Source organism: Mus caroli, unplaced genomic scaffold, assembly GCF_978045245.1.
Source record: "Mus caroli unplaced genomic scaffold, Mus_caroli_1 scaffold_13, whole genome shotgun sequence".
Lineage (NCBI taxonomy): Eukaryota > Metazoa > Chordata > Mammalia > Rodentia > Muridae > Mus > Mus caroli.
Window position 1 is genome coordinate 26,354,682 of NW_028227268.1, and position 25,066 is coordinate 26,379,747.

Here is a 25,066-nt window from a genome sequence, read left to right on the forward strand (position 1 = left end):
TATATTTTATACTGCAAAAAACCCTACAAAAAACAAATATAGATGTTTGGTGAGGTGGTTTAGTGGATAAAAGGCAGCTGCCATCAAGTCTGGTGACCTGAGTTTAGTTCTTCAGAAACCACAAATTCTAGACAGTTTGTCTTCTGAGCTCCAAGAATGAGCACTGTGTATGTCTCTGTGTGTCTTTCCCTCCCACCCTTCTCAAACACACAAGTAAGTCTAAGAAGTGTACATTACAGGTAGTACTGGCTTAACATGTAGAATCCACAGAATGCACAGGTGAGGAATAGAGAGACACCTCAGATCAGAGTGTACACTGCAGCCAGGCAGTGGTGGCTCACACCTTCAATCCCAGCACCCAGGAGGCAGAGGCAGAGGCAGGCAGATCTTTAAGTTCAAGGCCAGCCTGGTCTACAAAGTTGCAGTACTGCTGGGGCTACACAGAGAGACTGTCTCAGAACAAAAGCAACAACAAAAATTGCACACAGCTCTTGCAGCACCAGTGGTGGGTGACTCATGACTGGCCCCCCTGCAGGGCACCCAGCATCCCCCTCTGGCATCTTCGGGCATACGAAATTAAAAATAAATGCATAATTTTAAAAACATAAAGAATTATATATTACATTAACCCTTAAAGTAAAATAATGATTAATTTCTCAGTTGCACTTGGTCATGTTGGAGGTCTTCGGAGTCTGATTGGTTAATGGCTACCACAGCACGTGGAAAACACCAAAATAGCCTGTGGAGTTAGACAGACTCTTTCCATAAATGTCAAGGAAAGTCATGGAAGCCAAGTTTTTGCATTTTGTTTAAAAGTTTCTTAGTGTGTGTATATACTACATACACAAGCAGGTCAGGTGTGTGTGGAGGTCAGTGGGCGACTTTGAGGAACAGGTCTGGCCTTCTGCCTTGTTGGGTCTCTATTTTCTCTTCCTTCATTCAAGATCTAGGGGCCTTAGAGACTCCCCAGAGTCCCACAGTGTGTTAGGAGCAATGAGATTGTAGATGCAACTGAGCCCCAATAACCTGGTTTAGATGGCATGGGGTATATACAGATTTTAGCATCCCTGTAGCTTGCTTTTGGGCTGGGGTGGGGTCTGGATAGGGTCTCACTACAAAGGCCAGGCTGTGTTTATTTTATGTGTGTGTTTTGCCCACAGGCATGTATGTGTATCACATGCATTCCCGATGCCCACAAAAATCAGAAGGAAGCATTAGGTGCCCGGTAACTAGAGTTACAGATAGATGTGAGCCACGAGGTGGGTCCTGGGATTTGGACCCCGGTCTGCTGGCATTTATTTGAAATGCTACTTGGTGAGTGATGGCCCACAAGGCTTCATCAGCACATCAGGCGAGTACCCTGTCAGTGAACTACAGCTGCAGCTCCCTGCTGGGAGCAGTGAGAGACCTATAAGCTTCACTGACAACTTGGACTTCATGTACCTCAAGTTTGATGGGTGGAGGTGTGTTAGGGTCTTTGGCTTTATGGGTGGGTCCGTCTTGAAATTCTGCACAAATTTTTGTTTGTTTTTTGTTTTTTGGGGGGGGGGGCAGAGAGTGTTTTTAGCTCTTACCATATTCCTAAAAAGAAGAAAAGCTAAGAGTCAGTTACTTAGACCATTCGTGTTATAAGAAATCCCTCTATTGGGGCAGGAAAGATGGTTCAGCAGTTAAGAGCACTGAGTGTTCTTCCAGGGGTCCTGAGTTCAATTCCCAGCAACCACATGGTGGCTCACAACCATCTACAATGGCATCTGATGCCCTCTTCTGGTGTGTCTGAAGAGAACAATGGTGTATTTGCATACATAAAATAAGTAAATAAATCTTCAAAAGAAAAGAAAAGAAATCCCTTTATTAAGGAAAGCTGCCTATAGGTAGACCGGCTGATCTCTCTCTGTGGACACTTGAGATGATCTAGTCCTGCTGCTCCCCCTGCCCCCCACGTGAGGAATGGTCCCCAGAGAGTCGAAGGCTTGATTTGAGTGAGGCCACAGGCTGAGGCAAAGCTTGGCCTTGGGGTGGGATCGATGTGAAGTTCCAGTTTAGTCTTGTTTTCCAAGGAGATGAAAGTTTAGGCTTAAGACTGGATCCTCTGCAGATTGACTGTATTCTAAAATGTCACTACCACCCTCATCCAGCTTTTACCACTGTGGTTTAAGGGAACTTTTTTTAAAAATTAATTTATTTATTTTATATATGTGAGTACACTGTAGCTGAACAGATGGTTGTGAGCCTTCATGTGGTTGTTGGGTGTTGAATTTAGGACCTCTGTTCGCTCTGGTCAACCCCACTCCCTCAGTCCCTGCTCACTTCAGTCCAAAGATTCATTTATTACTATTAAGTATACTGTAGCTGTCTAAAGACACACCAGAAGAGGGCATCAGATCTCATTACAGGTGGTTGTGAGCCACCATGTGGTTGCTGGGATTTGAACTCAGGACCTTTGGAAGAGCAGTCAGTGCTCTTATTCGAGCCATCTCCACAGCCTGGGAACTTATTAGTATAGGGAGGAGAAGCCATCAACACTTCCGCTCTGGGTATGGAGGTGAAGGGAGCACTTTTTCAGAGAATAAGAACTTTGTGAGAGTTGGCTTGGCTCAGGAGTTAAGACCACTGACTGCTCATAAGAGGACTCAGGTTCCATTCCCAGCATCTGCATTGCAAGGCTGCTTAGAGCCACCCACCCTTAACTCTGGTTCCAGCCTCACCACCTCATCATACGTGTTCAGCACTTACATGTGTACAGGCTTATACACGTAAAATGAACAATCTTTTAAAAAAAGAGAGCTCTGAAAATCTTATATCCTTTTTTGGGATGGGGGGGTGTTGGTTTTTCCAGACAGGGTTTCTCTGTGTAGCCCTGGCTGTCCTGGAACTCACTCTGTAGACCAGGCTGGCCTTGAACTCAGAAATCTGCCTGCCTCTGCCTCCCAAGTGCTGGGATTAAAGGGTGCCACCCATTGCCCTGCTAAATCTTAAATCCTTAAAAGAACAGGTAGAGTATGTCTTAGGATGCTCAGTAAGGCTGAGGCAGGATGATTGTTCTGAGTTGGAGGCTAGCCTGGGCTACACAGTACAACTCACAGGAAAAAAAATGGGGGTCGGACTGCACTGGGAGTATAGCTAGAATCCCAAAGCCCTGACCTCGATACCTAGGACCCTGTAGAACTGAACATTGTAGCTCATCTTTGCCTGTAATTCCAGTGTATAGAAGTTCATTTCAAAACCAAAACAGAAAGATAATATTATCTTAATTGGTATTTCTAGTATGCTAGAAAAATGGCCTTTCAACAAAATGTAAAACTATACATCTGGAAAACTAGATCTGCTTCAGGCTGGGTATAGTGAGCCTTTAATCCCCCAGCACACCCAAGCCGAGGAAAGCCTGGTCTACATAGGGCAGCTAGGGCTATGCAGAAAAAGCAGGTCTCAAAAAGCAAACTAGAAACCCAAAACAAACGAAATGAAAGTAGATAGAGTTTTGGTTCTACTCCTGGCTTTGGCGTTCAGTGATTATGAAATGCAGACAGGATACTCATGGCGTATTTTAATCTCAGGGCCCTGGGCTGTCAAAGCCACTGGTAGCACATTTCTATAAAATGAACCTGGGAGAGACTCCTAATCTCAAGCCACCCCCACCTCCCACGTGTGTATACAGTGTGATGGGTGTATGGCGTTCTTCTTTTGTCTCTCTGCCTCATTAAATCTCTCCTGGCCTATTTCCCCAGGCTTGACCTCCCTGTCCTCACATCCCCAGGTGTCCTCACATCCCCAGGTGTCCTCACATCCCCAGGTGTCCTCACATCCCCAGGTGTCCTCACATCCCCAGGTGTCCTCACATCTCCAGGTGTCCTCACATCCCCAGGTGTCCTCACATCCCCAGGTGAATTTCCCGGTTTAGCACGAGTCTGTTGAGCTGCCCTCCAGGCTGGATCCCTGATTGAGGGTCTGAGTGAGCAGAGAACAGGGGAAAGCTGTTTGCACTTAGGAACCATTTTGGCTGTTCTAACCATTGCCTTTAATGGCCACTGCTAGAGGGTCAGGCAGCTAATGCGTTTCTCCTGGTTCTCTCTCCTTGCTGGAGCTGGGCTTGGCCCTCCCGGCACTAAGAAAGTGCTTAGGTGTGGTGCCCTTTTACCTATAGGACATAACCACTACTCAGCCTGGCCTTGGTAGACCCGGGTTGATCGGAGCAGGCTCAATGTAGCAGAGATGGAGGAGTGGAAGACTTTCTCTGTCATTGTGAACGCATTTATGTAGATTCAGCAATGTCTGTCACCACCCCTTCCACCCTACCTCCAGGTCTCCTTTAGAATAATGTCAGGGGCTTGCTGGACTTAGCTCCCACCAGGAGAAACCCCTGGGAAGTGGGAGTTGTGCTCCCACCCATCAGGAGCTCTAAGCCAGCTCAACCTTCCTCACGCTGGGACCCTTTAATACAGGTCCTCAGGTTGTGTTGTCCCCAACCACATTATTTTTGTTGCTACTTCGTAGCTAATTTTGCTACAGTTATGAACCGTAATGTTCTGTCCTGATGCTCCTAGGTGACCCCTGTGAAAGGGTAAGTAAGTAGGTTCTGTGGATCCCCAAAGAGTTGTAAGCCACAGATTTAGAGCCACTGTAAGCGCTCAGCACACCAGCCTAATGCAGGCAACTCTGGGCCTCTCATAGGTGGGATGAGTAAGTTATCCAAAGGAGTTGTAATGTAAGCAAGGGAATTTAGGTTACAGGTCCCAGCAGTGCCCTGTGCGGTTTGGGCCTGAAAGGAATTAGGTAGCACCACGCTCAGGGGAAAGCCAGGCTTAGAAGACAAAGGTCCTCTTCCAGGCCATCCCCTTGGGTTTTAATCAGGGCTGGGGGCTTTGCTGAGAAGGAAGTCTGGGCGGAGCCTAGAGTGGGTTCCCAGGATGGGGTGTGTATGCCCTAGAGGGTGAGGGAGGGCTGCTGGGATGTCTTTCTTTCATTGGTTGAGTAGACCTGCCCTCCCCCTCCCTCCCGCTCCTGGAACATTCCAGACATTCCAGCCAATCTGCCTGCCATTGCTTTCTGGATATGGATTAACATCCTTGCAGAGATTAGATTTCACTGCCACCACCCTGCTCCTGCCATACTGAATAGAAGGCCCCGAATCAGAGTTTGGACAGGCAAGTCTTGGCCTTTGACCTGGGATTGCACTAATGGGTTCTTTCAAACTAGGCTCCTGTTCTGGGGTTGCTGTATGCCTTGTTTCTTCCTAGGCAGGCTGCCTTCATCTCCCCGCCATCCAGAAGGACTTCCTGGAGGGAGGTGTCCAGGGCTGGGCTACTCTGTTAAACCAGGGCGCTGTTCATTTCCTCCCGGATTCTTCACCCATCTGAACATACTCGGTGTATCTATTTGGTTAGCAAAGGTGTTTTGTGAGAAATCCTTACCAGGGAGATCCAAAGCTGCCTTTTGACCAGTCCTTGAATCTGGTACCTGGTAGAATGAGGCCTAAGGACTCAGCAATGGGCTTGTTGGCTTCCCGTGTGTGTCTGACACGGAGCGCGCCTCACACCGCTGGATTGGGTGTTGACTTTGTGGTTCTCCTGCCAGTACTGTGGGTGCTGGGATTGCAGGGATTTGACACTGGCCTTATCTATCTGTGCAGTGCGGGGACTTGAGCTCAGGGCTTTGTGTCTGCTAGACAAGTGCTGTGCACGTGGAGTTATGTCTGTCTGTCTGTCTTCCCCTCCTCTTCTATCACTGCAATGCCACCTTCCGACTGGCCTACTGTTCTACAGACTGGCCTGCCCACGCATCAGTCCTGCTTTAGCCTGGAATCGTGGCTCAAGCCTCCAGGCTCAGCTGACTGTTCCCGATCCTCACTGTATCTACTCTTAACTTTGTTAGATCAAGTTCACACACCACCAAGGTTTTCCTTCAAACAGATCCACCTTTCCTTTAGCTTTTTATTATTTCTTTTTCAAGATAGGATTTCTCTGTATAACCTTTGCTATCTTGGGACTCATTGTGTAAACCAGGCTGGCCTCGAACTCAGAGATCCGCCTGCCCCTGCCTCTTGAGTGCTGAGTTTGAGGAGGAAGAGGTTGGGTTAGGGTCAGGGGTGACATAGCTAAAGGAGCCGGGGCCACCACTGCTCCACTCCTTTAGCTATGCCATCCCAGATTTTCCCTGCTGTAGCTTGTCGACAAGGAGCTGTCGCTTTCAGAATTTCAGCCTCGGTGGGTCACAGAGGTGCTTTGGTAGGGGCTGCCTAAGGCAACTAAGGCCAGCACCTACTGTTAGGGCCTTGCAGTCATTTCTGCTTGCCCCGCCCCACAGGCCCCACAGCTCGACGCCAGCTCTTCTGGTAGGCCACTGCGCATAAGTGACTCAGCATTATCTCACATTGTGTACACCGGTATTTTGCCTTCCTGTATGTATGCCTGTGTGCCTTGTGCATGCAGTGCCTGTAGGGGCCAGAAGAGGGCATCTGATCCCTCATTATAGAAGGTTGTAACTCATCCTGGGCCTGGTGGCAATTAAATCCTGCTCCTTTAGAAGAGCGCCCAGTACTCTAAACCACTGAGCCATCTCTGCAACGCCCTGGATCTCGTCTTTGAACTAAAGGTTTGTACAGGATCAAAGGTACACAGAGATCTAAATGACAATTGACTAACTCATTAAGTCAATCTAAATGTCTTAAGCTCAGAGATTAAGGTATTGATTTGGGTGGTGGGCAGACTCTCTGGGTCACTCTGGACCTTAGTCTTGAACCTGCATTCCTCAAGGGAAATTACTTTTTTCAGAGCCATTTGAAAGCTGGGATGGAGTAAGTATAGTATAGTCACCTGGGAGAAAAAAGGTGGTCCTGATGCTGTGCTGTGTGTTGATCACTCTGGAGAACCTTAGCCATTCATAGATGCATCTATTGTTACACTTTAAGGACTTACTCCAAGTCTTTCCTAAGCGCTTTACAAATACTATCTAATGCCACCTCCCACTTGTGAATGGGTTTTATCCCTGTTGTACAAAGGGGGAGACCAGGTCTCAAAGAACTTAAGTAATCTTCTAATGTGCTAATAAGTGGTTTAGATCCCTAGCTGTGCCAAGGGCTTAACCACTGTACTATTATCTTATGCAATTATTCGCATATATTGTTTCCCTTAATACGATGTGAGCGCCTGGGTCAGGCATTCCGCCACTTTTGTTCATTGCTGTGCCCCAGTCCCGCGAGCAAAGTACAGCTTGAAGTAGGTGCTAGTTAACGAGGTGTTGGATTAATTAATAGTTACTGTCTTACTTGACTTTGGATTTGCTTTATTTTAAGTACGTATGTGTGGGTATGTAACCAGTGGGTCAGGTGCTGGAGGTGAGCTGGGGTTCAAGCAGCTGTGAGCTGCCTCTCACATGGGCTCTAGGAGTGGGACTCCTGTCCTAGAAGAGCCCCAGGCACCCTTTCTCCAGCTTCTTGGCTTTGTTTTGATGGAGAGAGAAGTATGGGACCGCTGTAGCAAGCAATCAAAACAGTACGTTCGATCTTATGCTGCCGTTATGCTGAGAACATCTGGTTCTGAGTTCCTCTCTGACGTCCTGTTAGTGCTTGGGCTTATAGGGTGAAGCCTCATTTGCTTGAAAGTCTGCATCCTTACTGGGTTGCTAGTCTGTGTTTGTTTGTTTTTTCCTGAGATGAGGTCTCACTGTTTATTCCGGCTGTCCTGTAATTAACTATGGAGTTCAGGTTGGCCTGGAACTCAGAGATCTGCTTGTCTCTGCCTCTTAAGAGCTTGGATTAAAGGCAACTGCTCCCAGTTTAGGTTACTATTTTTAGGGCTGGGGATCTAGCTTGTGCCAGACCATGAATTCAGTCCCTAGCACTGGGGAGGAAGCCACCATCCTATGGTTTTGGTGAACTAACAAGTTGGGACAAGGATTAGAAACTGCCAGGTCATGGGCCCAAAGCGTCTGGAATTGTCTAAATCACATTTTGCCCTTTCTTTTCAGGAGTCGGAAAATACAGATCCGAAATATTCCACCTCAGCTCCGATGGGAAGTAAGTGTTTGGAGAAGTTAATGTACAGGTTTGGTGGAGACTGGTCATGGGACTCTGTCCGACTAAGTTGGTAGAAATAACCAGTCTCCCCTGGGTGTGAGGTTAGTAAGGTCTGGGACCAGAGCCAGTGCATTCCTGCAAACACTGATGATGCCATCAGCATGTAGGGCCCTAAGGGGTGGAGCTTCAGGCCATCAAAATGTCTAGTTCCTGCTGGTGCCCAGAGCTTTGGGGTAATGGGTGTTTAGGCCCCAGGATACTCAGACACCTTTTTTCTACCTCTCCAGGTGCTAGATAGCCTGCTGGCTCAGTACGGTACAGTGGAGAACTGTGAGCAAGGTAAGACTGACAAGGAGTTAAGTGGCTTCAGCACCAAGCAGTTCTGTGATCAGATCCATTGGGAAGACACACACACACTCCTGCTCATATGCTGGACTCTGGCTCCAGCACTCGTCCTACCATGTAGAACCATGAAACTGGGCTACTGTGCGATGGGCAGTCTGGACACATTTTTCCTTCTCCTTGTCTCAGGAGAGACAAGGCTCTCACAGGGTAACCTTGGCTGGCCTGGAATTTGCAATGTAGAGCTTGTAATGTAGATCAGGCTGGCCTTGAACTTAGATTTGACAGCCTCTGCCTCCTGAGTACTAGGATTAAAGCCATGGACCACCACATCGGGCCTTATTACTCCTTCTCAATAAGGAGTCTCAATTCCAAACTTGCAGGAATCTCATTTCAGTAATTTAAGAACAGAAATTTATAGGGGCTGGGTGTTTGAGCTTTTGAGAGGCAGGAACATTTCCGTGTGTTTGAAGCCAGCCTTATGTACTGTTACAGCAGTATATAGAGAGACCTTGTCCTTTTTAAATATGTAATTTTATTTATTTAATGAATGAGTGCTCTCTGCATGTACATCTGCATGCCAGAAGAGGGCATCAGATCCCATTACAGATGGTTGTGAGCCACCACAAAGTTGTTGGGAATTGAACTCAGGACTTCTGGAAGACCAGGCAGTGCTCTTAACACCTGAGCCATCTCTCTAGCCTGAGAGATCTTGTCTTTTACAAGGGAAAAACAAAAAACCAAAAACCTCCTTTCTGGGCATGTTGGTGTTCTCCTTTAAAATCAGACGAAGAGGCAGGGACTCTCTTCCAGTGTGAGCTGATCTACAGAGTCGAGTTCCAGAAGAGCCAGTGTTACACAGAGAAACCTTGTCTTGAAAGAACAAAAATAAAAGTAATAACAACAACAAAAATTAATAAAATAAAAGGGATGGGGGTGGGAGAGGGCTGAAGAGATGATGGTTCAGTTACTAAGAGCACTGGTTGTTCTCCCAGAGACCCAGCATCCAGAGGAGGCTCGCAGCCATCTGTAATTTCAGTTCCAGAGGACCTGATGCCCTCTTCTGACCTTCACGGGACTATACAGACAAAACATCTGTACACATGAAATCAAAATGAAGGACAAGTTTGAAAAAAGTTTATTCCTTAATAGTTTGGGCAGGCAAAACCTTTTTGAATATTGGGCCCACAGAAGGAGGCATAGGGATCCTGAGTTGTAAAACGAAAAAACTCAGCTGCGATTTTGATTTTGCTTGTAGTGTAACGTTTTTTTCCAGAGGAAATGAGCTTGGGGTGATTTGGTTGCACACCCCAACATGAGGTTGTTTTAGATGTTTTTTAAACCAACATGTAGGAACATTACATATTCCTGGGTATCATGGCCTGCTTAAATTGAGGCAGGCCTGTCCGTCTCCTCAATCACTTCTTGGTGAAAACATTTAAAACCTTGTCACCCTCCAAAGTTTGTAGGACAGTGTGTCTGCTGCTGTCATACCACATAGAAAGGAACGTTCTTGATGTACTCTTCTGTCTGTCTGTCTGTCTGTCTGTCTGTCTGTCTGGCAGTCACTTGGCCGGGCAGTCAGTTCCCCCAGGCCTCCTTCCCTTGGCCATGGGAATGCATATTCTCCCTTCAGTGAGACTCCTCCCCCTCCCGGTCTTCCTTCTCTTTCCCCCACTTTCCTTTTTTCTGTTGTTTCCTCTCCTTTGCCCTCCTTTCCCACCCTCCACTCCTCCTTCCAGGCTTCATTCTTCCCGGCGGCTTTTATGGTCCTGAGAGCACGCGGTTTCTTACCTTTCAGAACCTGCTTATTTAATTTAACTGAGTAAGCTCTACTTCCATCTAGTTGTCACAGAATTTCACATTTTTATGACTAAATAGTATTCCTGTGTGTGTGCTGTGGGTCGGGGAAGGTGCACGACCAGTGCCTTTTTTCCATGTGAACTACACCGCAGCCCACTTGGGAAACTCTTCAAGAAGCAGTAGTTACTTTGTCTGAGGTTTAAGTGTTCTTTAAAAAAAAAAGATTTATTATTATATCTAAGTACATTGTAGCTGTCTTCAGACACACCAGAAGAGGACATCTGATCCCATTATAGATGGTTGTGAGCCACCATGTGGTTGCTGGGATTTGAACTCAGGACCTTTGGAAGAGCAGTCAATGCTCTTAACCACTTGAGTCATCTCTGCAGCCCCTTAAGTGTTCATTTTTAAATTCTTTGTGGGAAGGGGCAAGCTGTACATGCTGGCATTACCTGCCCAGCAGCGATGTGCTACGTGCTTGCCTCTAACCTTCTAACTTGCCTTTCATCTTAAATGCCAGGGCATAGCTAGCTGATTTGCTGGTAGTTTGTCTTGCTGCAGCTAGACTCGTCAGACAGACTGGTGGCCACTTCGAGCAGGTCTGTGCCTGTAAACTCAGGCTGTGTCAGGCTGATCCCCTGAATCTATCCCTGGAACCCATGTGGTGCATAGAGGGAGCTGACTCCCTAAAGTTATCCTCTGACTTCCACTCATGTCAACACAGACAGATGGACATGAAATAATTTTAATTGGTTAAAAATAAACCACAAAAGGATCTACCAAACCTGTTCAAGAGTCTCACCAGCCCAGGTTGGCCTCAGAAATAGTTCTTCTCAGGGATTGTCACTCTGTGCCACCACACTCATCTCAACTGTCAGGTTTTCTTTCAGAGTAGGCAGAGCCTTGCAGCGTAGTCCTGGCTGGTCTTACCTTCCTCGCTTTGCCCAGGCTGCCCAGGAGATCTCAGCCACCTTTCTCCCTGTGTGCACCTTGTGTGTACAGTGTGCCCAAGGAGTGCCCAAAGAGGATGGCACCTGATTCCTTGGAAGTAGAGTTACCAAAGGTTATGAACTGCCATGTGGGTGCTGGGATTAAACTGTGACCTGTCTGTGGGCAGCCAGTGCTCTTAGTCACATCTAGGGTTTTTTATGTGTTTTATTTTTTTAAACAAAGCCTCATGTAGCTCAGTATGGCCTTGAACTCCTGACTTCTCATCTCCCAAGTGCCAAGACTGCAGGCAAACGCTATGGTGCTTTGCCTGAGGTTCTTCTGTCTCTTCTTCTAAATGCGGTAGCTCTGCCCATTACTGATGTGGGTTAGTTTTAGTCCTGGTGGTGAGGTCAGGGCCATCCTTAGCTGCATGTCGAGCTGCAAGCCAGCCTGAGGTATTTAGTGAGTCCCTGTTTCACAAAGCGAGAGTTGAAAATGTGGCTCATTAGTAGAGTGTAGCATGTGCAAAGGCCCTGGGTTCAGTCTCCATCGATGCAAAATTAATTAAGGAAGGTGCTAATCCAAGCTCAGTCCTGAGTTCAATTCCCAGCAACCACATGGTGGCTTACAACCATCTGTAATGTATGTGATCTGATGCCCTCTTCTGGCATGAAGGTGCACATGCAGATAGAACATTCGTATACATTAAATGATTAAATCTTAAAGAAAACCCCCACAAATCCAAGCTTTGGGATGGAAATCATTCTTGGGACCCGTAAGCATGGTGGCCTGATATGTCCCATGTCCACTGTCAAGAAGTTTAGAATATTTGAGCCTGGAATTCCATCTCTGGGAAAGTGTGTGATATCCAAGCTTTACAGAATGGATTTAGAGCCGGGCGGTGGTGGCGCACGCCTTTAATCCCAGCACTTGGGAGGCAGAGGCAGGCGGATTTCTGAGTTCGAGGCCAGCCTGGTCTACAAAGTGAGTTCCAGGACAGCCAGGGCTATACAGAGAAACCCTGTCTCAAAAAACCAAAACAAAAAAAAAGGATGGATTTAGATAATTCCAAATCTCTTGAGCCATTGAGAGAAGGAAACCATTTTTTTCTTGACATATTACCTCTGTAAATGGCTAATCCCACCCACTGGGTGTTGCTTGTTTGCTAATTGAACTTACCCAGGATAAGTTTGCTTGCAGTGTTGGGGTGTGTGTGTGTGTGTGTGTGTGTGTAGCAGGGGAAGTATTTGCCTTGCTATGCCGGTGCTACATCTGACAGCCAGACTTGACTAGCTCGGCTTCCAGTGTCTTTGTGAGGGAGGTCATCTGTGAATTGTTTTTTGCTTGTCCTTTGGGTCTGTTCTCAGCGTGGTAGTCTGCTGCTTACCCTGTTAACCTACAGACAGGTTGGGGTTTGTCAGCAGAGCTCTAACTCTGGTGGACTGTTCTGTTGTCTCGACAGTGAACACTGAAAGTGAGACAGCGGTGGTCAACGTCACCTACTCTAACCGGGAGCAGACCAGGCAGTGAGTACCTTGGAAGTGGGGCTGGGGGCTCTTCTGTGGATGGGTCCAGGCTTCTGATACTGGTTCAGCTAGCCCTAAGGTCCCACAAAAGGTCTTTTAGGGGCATGTTTCAGAAATCAGAAAATTCTCAGTAAAAATGATCTGCAGGGAGGGGGGTGACTGGGAGAAGAGATGGCTTTTGGGTCCCTGGGAACAACAGGGTCCTGCACTGTGTTGATGGTGCCATCTTTTGGTTATGAGGGGAAACTGCCTCGTTCAAAACTGCATATATTTTTATTTTTGAAATATATAGTGGCCTCAATTTATTTGCCTTGGTAGCCAAGGGCAACCCTGATTTCTACCCCATTTCCAGAGCATTGTGATTGTGGGTGTGGGTTACTGTGGCTGTATCAGGTATGATGCTGGATGGTGTAGGAGCCTGGGTGATGGGTTTCTAGGTCCTTTGAGTCCCCACCACCACCACAGGTGCCAGCTCCTTAGCCCTTAGGTCCAGCCTTTACTACTCTCTCCCCGAAGTGGTCAGAACACATTGTATATACATCCATTGTTTTAAGCTCTATCTGACTGTCACAGGGTATTGGCACATTTTTTCCCCATGCTTCAACATCTTCCAGTGGTCTTTTTTTTTTTTTTTTTTTTTTTTTTAAAGACAGGGTTTCTCTGTGTAGCCCTGGCTGTCCTGGAACTCACTCTGTAGACTAGGCTGGCCTCGAACTCAGAGATCTGCCTGCCTCTGCCTCCCAAATGCTGGGATTAAAGGTGTGCGCCACCACGCCAGGCTCCAGTGTTCTTAAGTGGAAGACTTTTGTGAGCAGTAAGTCCCAAGGGAGCTGGTGGCGTTGCTGTATCACTTTCGCAGACCAGAACATTCCCTAGTGATGGAGGGGTGGGGTAGGAGACAGATGGTTAGCTCCACAGTATCCCCAGTGTGTTCCCATCTGTAACTTAGTAGGTGCTTTGGGTAAGGAAGGCACTTGGTGTGGTTGGCCTGAGTCAGGGTGACCATTGGACTGCCTGTTCCTAGAGCTATCATGAAGCTAAATGGCCATCAACTGGAGAACCATGCCCTGAAGGTCTCCTACATACCTGATGAGCAGATAACACAAGGTCCTGAGAATGGGCGTCGTGGAGGCTTTGGGTCTCGGGGCCAGCCCCGGCAAGGGTCGCCCGTGGCAGCAGGGGCTCCAGCCAAGCAGCAGCCAGTGGACATCCCCCTCCGGCTCCTGGTGCCTACGCAGTATGTAGGTGCTATCATTGGCAAGGAGGGTGCCACCATCCGAAACATCACAAAACAGACTCAGTCCAAGTGAGTGCTGGGAAAGGGAGGGTGGGTGCAGGGGAGAGTGGGGCCCCGGGTGGCTCTTGGAAGCACTTGGTTTGGGCATCAGCACTTTTGTCCAGGGAGTTGTTGCTCGGGACATGAATGGTCACTGTCGCCAGTGTTACCTCTGTGTTGGAGTTGGGCAAATGAGGAGGCATTTGGGAGTCTGGGTTCCCTGTCTCCAGAAGGAAGAATTGCTCGTATCAAGTTGCTCCAGGATACTCTGTCCTGTGAGTTGGGGTTAGCCACTTGTCGGGTACTCTGTGATGAGTAGCCACTTAACAGTGGTCACAAGCTGGACAGCCTGGCTGCAGCTGAGTCTCTTTGGCATAAGTCATAATTATGTCCCTACTCCCGTTGTAGTACAGCCACCTGGTTTCCTGTGGTTACAGATAAACGGCGGTTATGGGGAAGAACAGCTCAGCTCGTCTACCCTTAACATACAGAGTAAATCACTGTCATTTACTTGTAGTTGGGAGTGTGTCTCTTTGAAAAAGGACACTAGAAGGAAAAAAATAACTTCACAGCCACATACAGCTTGGAGTCCCTATCTAGTGGCTGTGAGGTGGCCTGCATTGTCCTCTCAGAGGTGGGCAGAGTGGCACCTGGCCGTGGTTCTCAGGCCCTTTATTGACATTCCAGGCCCAGTCCAAGGAGGGTGGATTCTAGGCTTTTAATTGATACAAGGTGGAGGAAGTCCCATGTTGTTGGAGACAACTAACCAGCTTTTTCCTGGTGGTCCACAGAATAGATGTGCATAGGAAGGAGAATGCAGGCGCTGCAGAGAAGGCCATCAGTGTGCATTCAACCCCTGAAGGCTGCTCCTCCGCGTGCAAGATGATCTTGGAGATTATGCACAAGGAGGCAAAGGACACCAAAACGTAAGATCTGCCTGTACTTGGCGAGCACGCGTGCACACACACACACACACACCTTCATCAGGAGTGAGGCCCAAGCAGAATCTTTGCTGCTGAACCATACCCCACCCCAGCCTCTTCTCATTCATAGGAGCAAAACTGAGATTAGGAGAGAGTCACAAACTGCACACAAACAAACATAGGAGCTGGCAGATGAGATCATTCCCTTGCATAATTGTATAGAAATTTTATATAGTCACAATGTTTATATTTCTCTGTGTGTGTGTGTGTGTGTGTGTGTGTGTGTGTGTGTGTATGGATGTGTATACATTAGGATCTTCATAAATGGGGTATGCAGGTAAACGTGTGTTAGCATAAAGGTCAGGCTGAAATCCCTCTCTATGCCTTTTATAATTTTTTTGTCAACATATCTGTCAATATAAAGCTACAGAGAGAGAAGTGACAGAGTGCTTAAATTGCACAGTAGCCTATGGGAGCTGTGTGAGGACCTGAGTGTGGGCCCCACTGATGCAGGACAGCAGGGATTCCCTTACACTGCCTTCTGAGTCTTTGGTTCTGGGTCCTTTGGCAGGGTGGGGTAATTGAGGCAGGATCACTATACCCTAGTTAATCCTGAACTGCTGTAATCCAGTTTACTGCTGCACCACCACGCCTGGCTTCCATTTCTATTACGTTTTCTTGAGAATGGCTCGGGGTGGAGAGATAGCTCAGCAGTCAAGACAGATACTGTCCTATTAGGACCAAAATTCAGATCTTTCCCACCTTTATACAGGGCGGCTCACAAACCTTTGGAACTTAAGCTCCGAGCGATCCAATGCCTTACCTTCTGACTGACTTCCACGGGTATCTTCTCTCTCACTCACACACACACACACACACACACACACACACACACACACACACACACCATCGCCACACACAATCTTTTAAAGAGAGTGGGTCTCCACAGGCTGTGCACTCATGGTCCTCTTGAGTCTGCTGATAGATAATTCATGTATCATCACACTAAGTTTCCATTGGTTTCCTTTTTCACTTGTTTGTTTTTTTGAGACAGGGTTTCTCTGTGCTGTTTGTTTGTTTGCTTGCTTAAGATTTATTTATTTATCTTATGTATATGAGTACACTGTCACTCTCTTAGACACGCCAGAAGAGGGCATTGGATCCCATTACAGATGGTTGAGAGCCACCATGTGGTTACTGGGATTTGAACTCAGGACCTCTAGAAAAGTAGTCAGTGCTCTTAACCACTGAGCCATCTCTCCAGCCCCTGGTTTTTTGTTGTTGTTGTTGTCTTGTTTTTTATACAGGTTTATTAGGGTTCAACTAGTATAACAATTCGATGTTTGTTCGATGACATTGCCTAGGTTAGCCTAGAATTTCTGGATCCTCCAGCCTCAGCCTTATTAGCTGGGACTATAGGCAGATGCCTTCAGGATACACTGGGTGTCTTTTCTGCTCCCTTACCCCCTTCACCTTAGGGTTAGAGCCTGGGCCTCATGCAACCCCCAAACACAACTGCACATACATTTTGAGTGTGCAGTTATATGTATTTCGATTTGTATGTGTTGATCATGTACCTCCTGACACTTGGCTCAGGGTTTGTTCTGGGTTCATCACTTAACCACTTAGTGGGGCCTTTGTTGACATCATTGACCAAGCTGTCCCCTACTTCCTTTCCAGGGCAGATGAAGTTCCCCTGAAGATCCTGGCTCATAACAACTTCGTCGGGCGACTCATTGGCAAGGAAGGGCGGAACCTGAAGAAGGTGGAGCAGGACACAGAGACGAAGATCACCATCTCATCGTGAGTTTCTCCGTGATTCCCTCCGCAGCAGTGCCGAGCTCAGGCTGGGGTCTCAGCAGTGCCGAGCTCAGGCTGGGGATGAGGGACCTGCCACTGGGCCTTAGCACCTCCCTCTTGGGACAATCATATTGGAGAAATGAGGAGAACATTTTGTCCTGCTCAATGAGGGCTGGAGCACCCTAATACCTGCCCTTGGTACAACATTCTAGATAAACGCATCCGCACGAAAGCCTGCAACGAAGACCTGGCCTTTAGGTGTGTCTGCCATTGTAAGAGGTGTACAAACCTTGGTTCTTTTCAGCTGGGGCACACTGGGCTGCCTCTGAATAACAGTGACAGGAGTGGGTTAGCTGCCTGTAAGCAACCTGCCTCTCCATTTCCTTAGAGCTGTTGCAGAGTAACTATTGCACAGTAGCACTTTATAACGGTCTGCCTGCAGCCATCTGTGTGTCTGGTGACCACAGCCTTTCATGATAGCTTGTGTCCCACAGACGGAGTTGTTATGATTACGCTTGGTTTCCTTGCCCTGGTTACCTGAAGCCTGGAGATAGGGCTTCCCGACCGGAAGTTAGACGTCCTTTAGAACTGCTGGACCTGTAACTCAGTTGTCTCCGGCTCTGCCCCTAGCTGGGGTCTGGCTCCCGCCCTGCGCTGCCCACTGCTTGACGTTGTCCTGCTCTCTTGCCAGGCTCCAGGACCTCACACTCTATAACCCTGAGAGGACCATCACTGTGAAGGGCGCCATTGAGAACTGTTGCAGGGCCGAGCAGGAGATCATGAAGAAAGTTCGAGAGGCTTACGAGAACGACGTGGCCGCCATGAGCGTGAGTGCGAGGCAGCACCATCTGCGTGTGTTGTTAGGAGTTGAGTTTAGGCCTTGGAGACAGGCGAAAGTGATAGCTCTGGAGGAGCTACATCCCAAGCTCCTCTTGCAGCCTTCTCTGAACTTAGCAAGGGCAGTAGTGGGCCGGTTTTGCTCGCATGTATCTCAGGACATTGTGTGTGTCCCAGGTTCCCAGAGGCTGGAAGAGGGCATTGGATTCTCCAAAACTAAAATTACAGATGGTTGTGGGCCACCATGTGAAGTCCTTGAAGAGTAGCAGTGCCCTTGACCAGTGGGCTACCTTTCCAGCCCCTTAGTTTGTGCTTTTGGACTTAACTCATCTAAGTTTGTTTCTGTGGAGGCGGTGGTGCTGGGGATGAAGTCTAGTGCCTTGTACACCGTAGGTCTGTTGTTGGCGTGGGTAGCTGTATTTACTCACAAGGGCTCGTCATGTGGCTGCTGGGTTGGGGTTGGGGGCAAAAATCTTGGATTTCATGGATTCTGTACTTTAACCACTCTGTGATCTGTGTGATTTGATCTAGTTAAGCTTGTATACTGTAGGAGACAGAAGGATGCCAACTTGAGCTTTGTTCTGAGACAGTCCTGCGCTCTGCTCTGTAGGCTAGAACTGAATTCACTCCTGCCTTAGTTTCCCGAGTGCTGGGCTTACAGGCATGTGCTACCACGATCTGCTCATAGGATGTTCCGTTTTTTTTAATGTGTCTGTGTGGGTAGTTTGGCGTGTGGGTGGGTGGTTAGGCGTGCATATGTAGCAGCTTGAGGGGGACATTAGGGGTCATCTTCTTACTTCATATAGACATGGCTTTTACCAAGCCTGGAGTTTGGTAGGTGACAGACAGCAAGACCTAGAAATCCTGCCAGAGCCGCATGCTAGGGTTCTGTCAGCAGGCTGACCTGTGCCTCGCCTCTCTCCTGCAGTTGCAGTCCCACCTCATCCCTGGGCTCAACCTGGCTGCTGTAGGTCTCTTCCCAGCTTCATCCAGCGCTGTCCCTCCTCCTCCCAGCAGCGTCACCGGGGCTGCTCCCTATAGCTCCTTCATGGTAGGTGGAAGGTCTTGTTACCCAGGGCTTGGGACATTGGCAAGAGGGAGGGAAGAGAGGCCTCTGCAGCCAGAATGCCAGCTACAAGGAGAGGAGCCTAGCTGAGGAGTCGGCCCTGGCGGTGGCAGCAGCTTTCCACTTGATTTTAGCTCCCTTTAGTTGGAAGGGAGCAAAAAAGAGTTCATGGCGTCCTCCTATAGCCCAGGGTGCAGCTAGGTGTCTGCACCTGTGACTTTTGGAGGCTGCATGGCAGCCCAGTGGAGGTTCCTGGGTCCTGCCTCGCCCCCCTCCATGGGCCTTTGGTAAGGAGTCCCCTGTCCTGGCAGCAGGCTCCGGAGCAGGAGATGGTACAAGTGTTCATCCCCGCCCAGGCTGTGGGCGCCATCATTGGCAAGAAGGGCCAGCACATCAAACAGCTCTCCCGGTTCGCCAGCGCCTCCATCAAGGTGATTTGTTCTTGAGTTCTCCTAGGTCTAGTATCAACTCCAGCCCCCTTCACACGTCACACTGGGAGTGAAAAGCCCAGTCCCTTGCGGGTGTCTTCAGTGCTTCTAGGTTTCCAGGCTGGACAGGTAGCAGGGCTAACACACAGCAGGCTGAGTGAGATTCTGCAACAAGGTAGAATAGACCTCCTCCCAACCCCATCCTTACCTCCTGCTGGCAAGTCTCAGTCAGTGTCCTGCCAGTGTAGGAGGCCAAGGAAGCGGGTGGTGCCTCACAGTGAACACTACCTGTGCTGGCTGTCTTTTAACCATCCTGGATCCAGGATCCTGGAGAGCAAGGAAGCCAGTGCTGTTAACATCACAGGTTTCATTCAATGGTATTTAAAGCTTTGTGATTCCCTCCCAACCCCAAGAGAGCTGTAGCCACTGCATGCTCTCTACCCAGTCAGTCATCTCGTAATTCCCTGCCTCTTGCCAGCACTCTCTCTACTAAAACCCCCAGGTGGGCTTGGTGTTGCGATGCAGTCCTACTGTGTGTAGGTCACTGAGGCAGGTCCTCCTCGCATGCTGCCCATGCCATCATCACAGTTCTTGTGTACAGTCAGGAACTTGGGCTTGGGGCTCTTTGTTCTTCCCTTCTCAGAGCGTGCACTGGGAGGGAACTAGAGGGGCTGGAGATGCCTTCATCTTCCCCTGGAACCCGCACCCTCTGACCAGCTGTTTTTTAGATTGCTCCACCAGAAACACCTGACTCCAAAGTTCGAATGGTCGTCATCACTGGACCCCCAGAGGCTCAGTTCAAGGTCTGATCAATATTGTTCTTCCTCGATGGGTTAGGGGAACTTAACACGTGCAAGAAAACCATGTGGCGGCTTCTGCTGTTCCCTGTCACATTCCTGCCCCATCTTCCAGCCTTTCCTACAGGACACACAGCTGCTTTTCTGGTGCTCCCAAGCTCAGTTCCTGTTCATTTCCTCCCTCCCTCCCTCCCTCCCTCCCTCCCTCCCTCCCTCCCTCCCTCTCTCCCTTCCCTCCTTCCTTCCTTCCCTCCTTCCTTCCTTCCTCGTGGTCCTCACAGGCATGTGAGGAGGAAGGAATCTGAGGTGCTTGCATTTGATGGCAAGGCCCTTCTTTCTATCTGTGCTGCTTCACCTGATCTCTGTGAGGATGGAGGCTGGGCCTTCCTAGGCACCCAAGGCGTGTCAGTTCATGCCATTCATGGTTGTGATGTGATGGTGTTATCACCACATCCATATAGGGCATCCTAGAACCTATGAGTGTGGTATGTCCCTGAGGTGGTTGGGAAGAGATTAAGGCACGGTCTTAGTACCTGACTCTAGTTACCCAGAACTGGCTCTGCAGACCAAGTTGGCTGTGAACTTGTGACCCTGCAGGCTCTGCAGCGCTGAGCTGTTCCTTTACTCATGGGTCCTAATCCAGCATTACAGATAATCAGGGGGACCATTGAAGGTTATTCACTGGGGCTTATAGCTGCTTGGTTTTCTTAGGTAGAGTTCTGGCCAGCTAGATAGAAAAGGCTGGACCGGAACACAGGGCTACACTCCTGCTTAAATACATAGCTGATTTTTAACTGTGGCCTCTCCCTAGGCTCAGGGAAGAATCTATGGCAAACTAAAAGAAGAGAATTTCTTTGGTCCCAAGGAGGAGGTAAAGCTGGAGACCCACATACGGGTCCCGGCTTCTGCAGCCGGCCGGGTCATCGGCAAGGGCGGCAAAACGGTGAGAGCCCCAGCCCTAGGCCTCTAAATCCACACCTTTGTCTGGCTTTTGTCACCCCTGCTGTCATTTGTCCACTGACCTGATTCTGGCTACTGCCCAAGCCCAGTGTGGAGTCCACGCGTCCACCTTTCATCTGCCCTCCAGTCCCACCATGGCTTTTTTGTGTTTTGGGTTTTTTTCCTTCTTGTGGTGTTACGTTTTGAACCTAGGACCTGAGCAACACAAGCTACAACTGAGTCTCCCTCACACACACACACACACACACACACACACACACACATACACACACACACACACCGCCGTGTGCATTTCATTGCTGCACACCGAGCTTCTCTTGTCTTGTATCCCACCCGTAGGTGAATGAGCTGCAGAACTTGACCGCAGCCGAGGTGGTGGTGCCAAGAGACCAGACCCCGGATGAGAACGACCAAGTCATTGTTAAGATCATCGGGCATTTCTATGCCAGCCAGGTGTGTGCCACGCTCCCCTCTCTCAGCCAGCAGCAGAGAAATGAGTGCTCTCAAGGTTGATCAGTGGGACCCGCACAGGCCCCATTACGACGTCTGCCTGCTCTGAGCTGCGTTGCTGTTGTTTAAGTTGCAAGAGTGGATATGGGGATGTGTTGTTCTTTCTTAGACTTTGCTGTGGCTCCGTGGGCTGTGATGGTGCACGCCTTTAATTCCAGAGGCAGGCATATCTCTTCAGTTTAAGACCAGCCAAGGCATCACAGAGAAGAAACTGTCTAGGGGGAAAAATTTAAAAAGTGTTAATAATGTTTGCTAAACACAAACCTGAGAGCAGTCTCCAGTGCCCACAGGGTGGCAGAGAACCAACTTGTGCAAATCACAGTTCATAAAGGTTTATGTCTGATCCGAACGATTGTATCTGTTCTTCATAGTCTCCGTGGTTGTCCTGGACCCCTATTGAACTGAATAGGAAGTCAGCATGCAGCTTTGGTCCTAGACAGTAGGGCTGGGGTTTCTTTTCAGATCTCTCTTGGTTTTCTTCTGTGCCCTGTCCATGCTCTGCCCTCCAGTAACTCAGCATCTAGATGAGGCTGGCTTCTCATGCACTGATCCTTCAGCTTCAGCCTCCTGAAAGCTGGGGTCACACACGTATGTCACTGTACCTGTGTTTGGATTCCCTTTCCCACTAGTTAGTCACTGGCTATGAAGCTAGGAAAGTGAACCTCTCATGTTCAAACTTTGTTGACCCTCAGCAAGGGGCGGAAAAGAAAGTTTCCAAAGGTTGACAATGGGGCTCTTAAAGCCCCCAAACATCACATGGTGTTATATCTCTATCTAGTTTATCCATGTGCTGTGGCCCCCAGGGGCTGCTTGAGCAATTAGGGCTAGGACACATGCCTTGAACTCAGCCCCACATACCCTCTCTGCTCTGTTACCTATTGGTAGCTTTCTCTTAAGGATCTTTGAGAAACGGTGAGAGCCACAGCAATGAGAGCTAAGATTTATGGTTATAATAGACTTAACACTGTCTCATGGGCTTTGTGTCTATTAACTCGGTTACACCCTATAGTACCACATTATTCAAATGAGGGGAATAAGACTTGTAAAGGATAAATGGTAGATGGTAGTAGGTGTGTTTGTTTGTTTTTCAAGACAGGATTTCTCTGTAGCTCTGGCTGTTCTGGAACTCACTCTGTAGACCAGGCTGGCCTCGGCACCTTTTTTTTTTTTTTTAAGATTTATTTATTTTATTTATACGAGTACACTGTAGCTGTCTTCAGACACACCAGAAGAGGTTGCAGATGGTTGTGAGCCACCATGTGGCTGCTGGGATTTGAACTCAGGACCTCTGGAAGAGCAGTCAGTGCTCTTAACTGCTAAGCCATCTCTCCAGCCTGGTAGTAGGTGCATTGCAGATGTTATTTTGGTTGTTCAGAAAAGGAGTCAGTAGAAATCTGTGGAGATCTTTTCCCTCCTTCTCCTTGTGTATGTGTGAATGTGTGAGTGTTTGAGACCAGATAGACTGAATATGTAACCTGAACTGGCCTCAACTTTTGGACAGTCCTGCCTTCATCTCCCATGTTGATCATGTGAGGTCACCATAGTTGGTCTAACTCAAACACTACGGAGTAGTGTTCTCTTCAGTGAAACACTTGCTCTATGGGAAGAAGTCAGGAAAACCTTACATGTGGAGCCCACTTTGCAGTTAGTTGATTTTCCCTCTAACACTTACTCAGGACCTCTGGAAGAGTAGTCGGTGCTCTTAACTGCTGAGCCATCTCTCCAGCCTAGAAGAATTTATTTATTTATTTATTTTGGTTTTTTGAGACAGGGTTTCTCTGTATAGCCCTGGCTGTCCTGGAACTCACTTTGTAGACCAGGCTGGCCTCGAACTCAGAAATCCGCCTGCCTCTGCCTCCCGAGTGCTAGGATTAAAGGCGTGCACCACCATGGCCCGTGAAATTATTATTTTTTTTTTAGGGTTGATTTACTTATATGAGTGCACTGTAGCTGTCTTCAGACACACCAGAAGAGGGCATCGGATCCCATTACAGATGGTTGTGAGCCACCATGTGGTTTCTGGGAATTGAACTCAGGTCCCTAGAAGAAGTTTGTAAGAGGGAAAGTGGAGGCTATTCTTGGGTGCTTCATTCATTTCATAGGGGAGCAGATTGTCCCATCACTGCTGGTAACCAGCAGTGTCTGGGCATCTTCCTCTCTTGTCTGCAGTTTCTCTCCATAGCAGTTTGAAGTAGTGCCTTCTAATTTGTAACTGGGATATCATGAAGCTGCATTTCAGCTTCAGTAGCATGTCAGAGGGTCAACTCTCCCTTGAATGGATGGGCGGGCAGACGGACAGACACACACACACACACACACACACACACACACCCTTCCTCAGATCTCCCTCTATTTAATAGTCTGTTGAGTTGCAAATGCCATTTGTTGCTGGTATGCATAGCTTCTCCCTTTGGAGGACCTCACCTGCCTGTTCTTAATGCAGATGGCTCAGCGGAAGATCCGAGACATCCTGGCTCAAGTTAAGCAACAGCACCAGAAGGGACAGAGCAACCTGGCCCAGGCTCGGAGGAAGTGACCCCGCCCCTTCCTGTCCCATTGGCTCCAAGATCAGCAGGAGGAACACAGAACCGGAGGGCGGGTGGAGGTGGAGGGCCGGTGTGCTCTTCCCAGCAGGCCTGAGAATGAGTGGGAATCAGGGCATTTGGGCCTGGCTGGAGATCAGGTTTGCACACTGTCTTGAGAAAAATGTTCCAGTGAGGAATCCTGATCTCTCGCCCCCAATTGAGCCAGCTGGCCACAGCCCACCCCTTGGAATATCACCATTGCAATCATAGCTTGGGTTGCTTTTAAACGTGGATTGTCTTGAAGTTCTCCAGCCTCCATGGAAGGATGGGTCAGATCCCAGTGGGGAAGAGAAATAAAATTTCCTTCAGGTTTTATAAAACCTCAAAGGATGGTTTGTTTCTTAACCCCTCCAAATCTTTCTAACCTTCTTGGTTAATTCACGAAAATTCCTCCCATTCTTAACGTCCTGACCAGTAACTTACCTCTTCCTGGATCCATTCACACTGTTTCAGTATTGTCTGGGGTGGGGGAGGGGCGGGAGGAGGGCTAGAACACAGCTTTGTTTACAATATTAACTCTGGAGAGCCCTATCCTGGATAGTTTTAATTCTGATTCTTCCTTAACCAACCACTGGGAACAGCAAGATATAAAGGAGAGAGTTAATAATTACAGTATGTACCGATCCACGTTTAAAAGGAGTCCTTGGGCTAAGGATAGAGCTCGCCGGGCACAGTGCTTGCCCAGCACGGACGAGGCCCTGGCTTCTATCCTTGGCATCACAAAAAGAAAAAAAGCATGCCTTATGGCTGAGCTCTTGCAGATCTTAAAAAATTGGCACAGCAGAAATTCCTCCCGGCTGGCCAGCTGGGGCTTCCCCACCTCACTTACGCCCCTGTAACCCTGGGAGTCCTGCACGGTGCCCTGGTACAGGGGAGTGGTGCTGCATGCTTCAGGGTAGGGCTGACCACGGTCCCTGATTCCCACCATTCTCTCTCAGGCGGATTTTATATTTTTTTAAAGTCTATTTTAATGATGGGATATATGAGCTCTGGGAAGGGGGTATGAGCTCCCTTTGGTAAAGTCTTGGTTCTGGGAGGAGTTGAGTGGCCCAAAGGTGCTCTCGCTCCACCCGTGTGCTTTTACAAGGGCTGAGGCAGGTGTTGCGGTGTGTCCCCACCACGGCACTGTTCCCTTGTGGTGGTCGGACTACAACCCAACCCTGAGCTCCTGATAAAGCTTAACATTTAGTCCGTCATCTGACAAACTTAGTAAATTGGAGAATGTTGCTTCTGTTTTTATCTAGAGGAGTATTTAACTGACTGCTTATG

The 25,066-nt window shown here is 48.5% G+C and overlaps 1 protein-coding gene across 2 annotated transcripts in view; it reads left to right on the top strand.

The window, feature by feature from the left end:
- Positions 1-24,072, top strand: part of Igf2bp1 (insulin like growth factor 2 mRNA binding protein 1) — a 42,310-nt gene extending 18,238 nt beyond the window's left edge. Inside the window, exons 1-13 of one of the 2 annotated variants that reach the window (XM_085829240.1) lie at positions 7,973-8,014; positions 8,302-8,353; positions 12,552-12,615; positions 13,640-13,921; positions 14,683-14,817; positions 16,495-16,617; positions 17,306-17,441; positions 18,380-18,502; positions 18,829-18,948; positions 19,674-19,748; positions 20,554-20,685; positions 21,042-21,155; positions 23,656-24,072. In XM_085829240.1, the coding sequence (XP_085685366.1) occupies positions 13,647-13,921; positions 14,683-14,817; positions 16,495-16,617; positions 17,306-17,441; positions 18,380-18,502; positions 18,829-18,948; positions 19,674-19,748; positions 20,554-20,685; positions 21,042-21,155; positions 23,656-23,748 (1,326 nt within the window). In that variant the 5' untranslated portion in view covers positions 7,973-8,014; positions 8,302-8,353; positions 12,552-12,615; positions 13,640-13,646 and the 3' untranslated portion in view covers positions 23,749-24,072. Of the gene's footprint in view, positions 1-7,965; positions 8,015-8,301; positions 8,354-12,551; positions 12,616-13,639; positions 13,922-14,682; positions 14,818-16,494; positions 16,618-17,305; positions 17,442-18,379; positions 18,503-18,828; positions 18,949-19,673; positions 19,749-20,553; positions 20,686-21,041; positions 21,156-23,655 lie in introns of those variants that run through there. The other variant, XM_021176365.2, reaches the window with a different exon arrangement.
- The last annotated feature ends 994 nt before the right edge of the window (positions 24,073-25,066 follow it).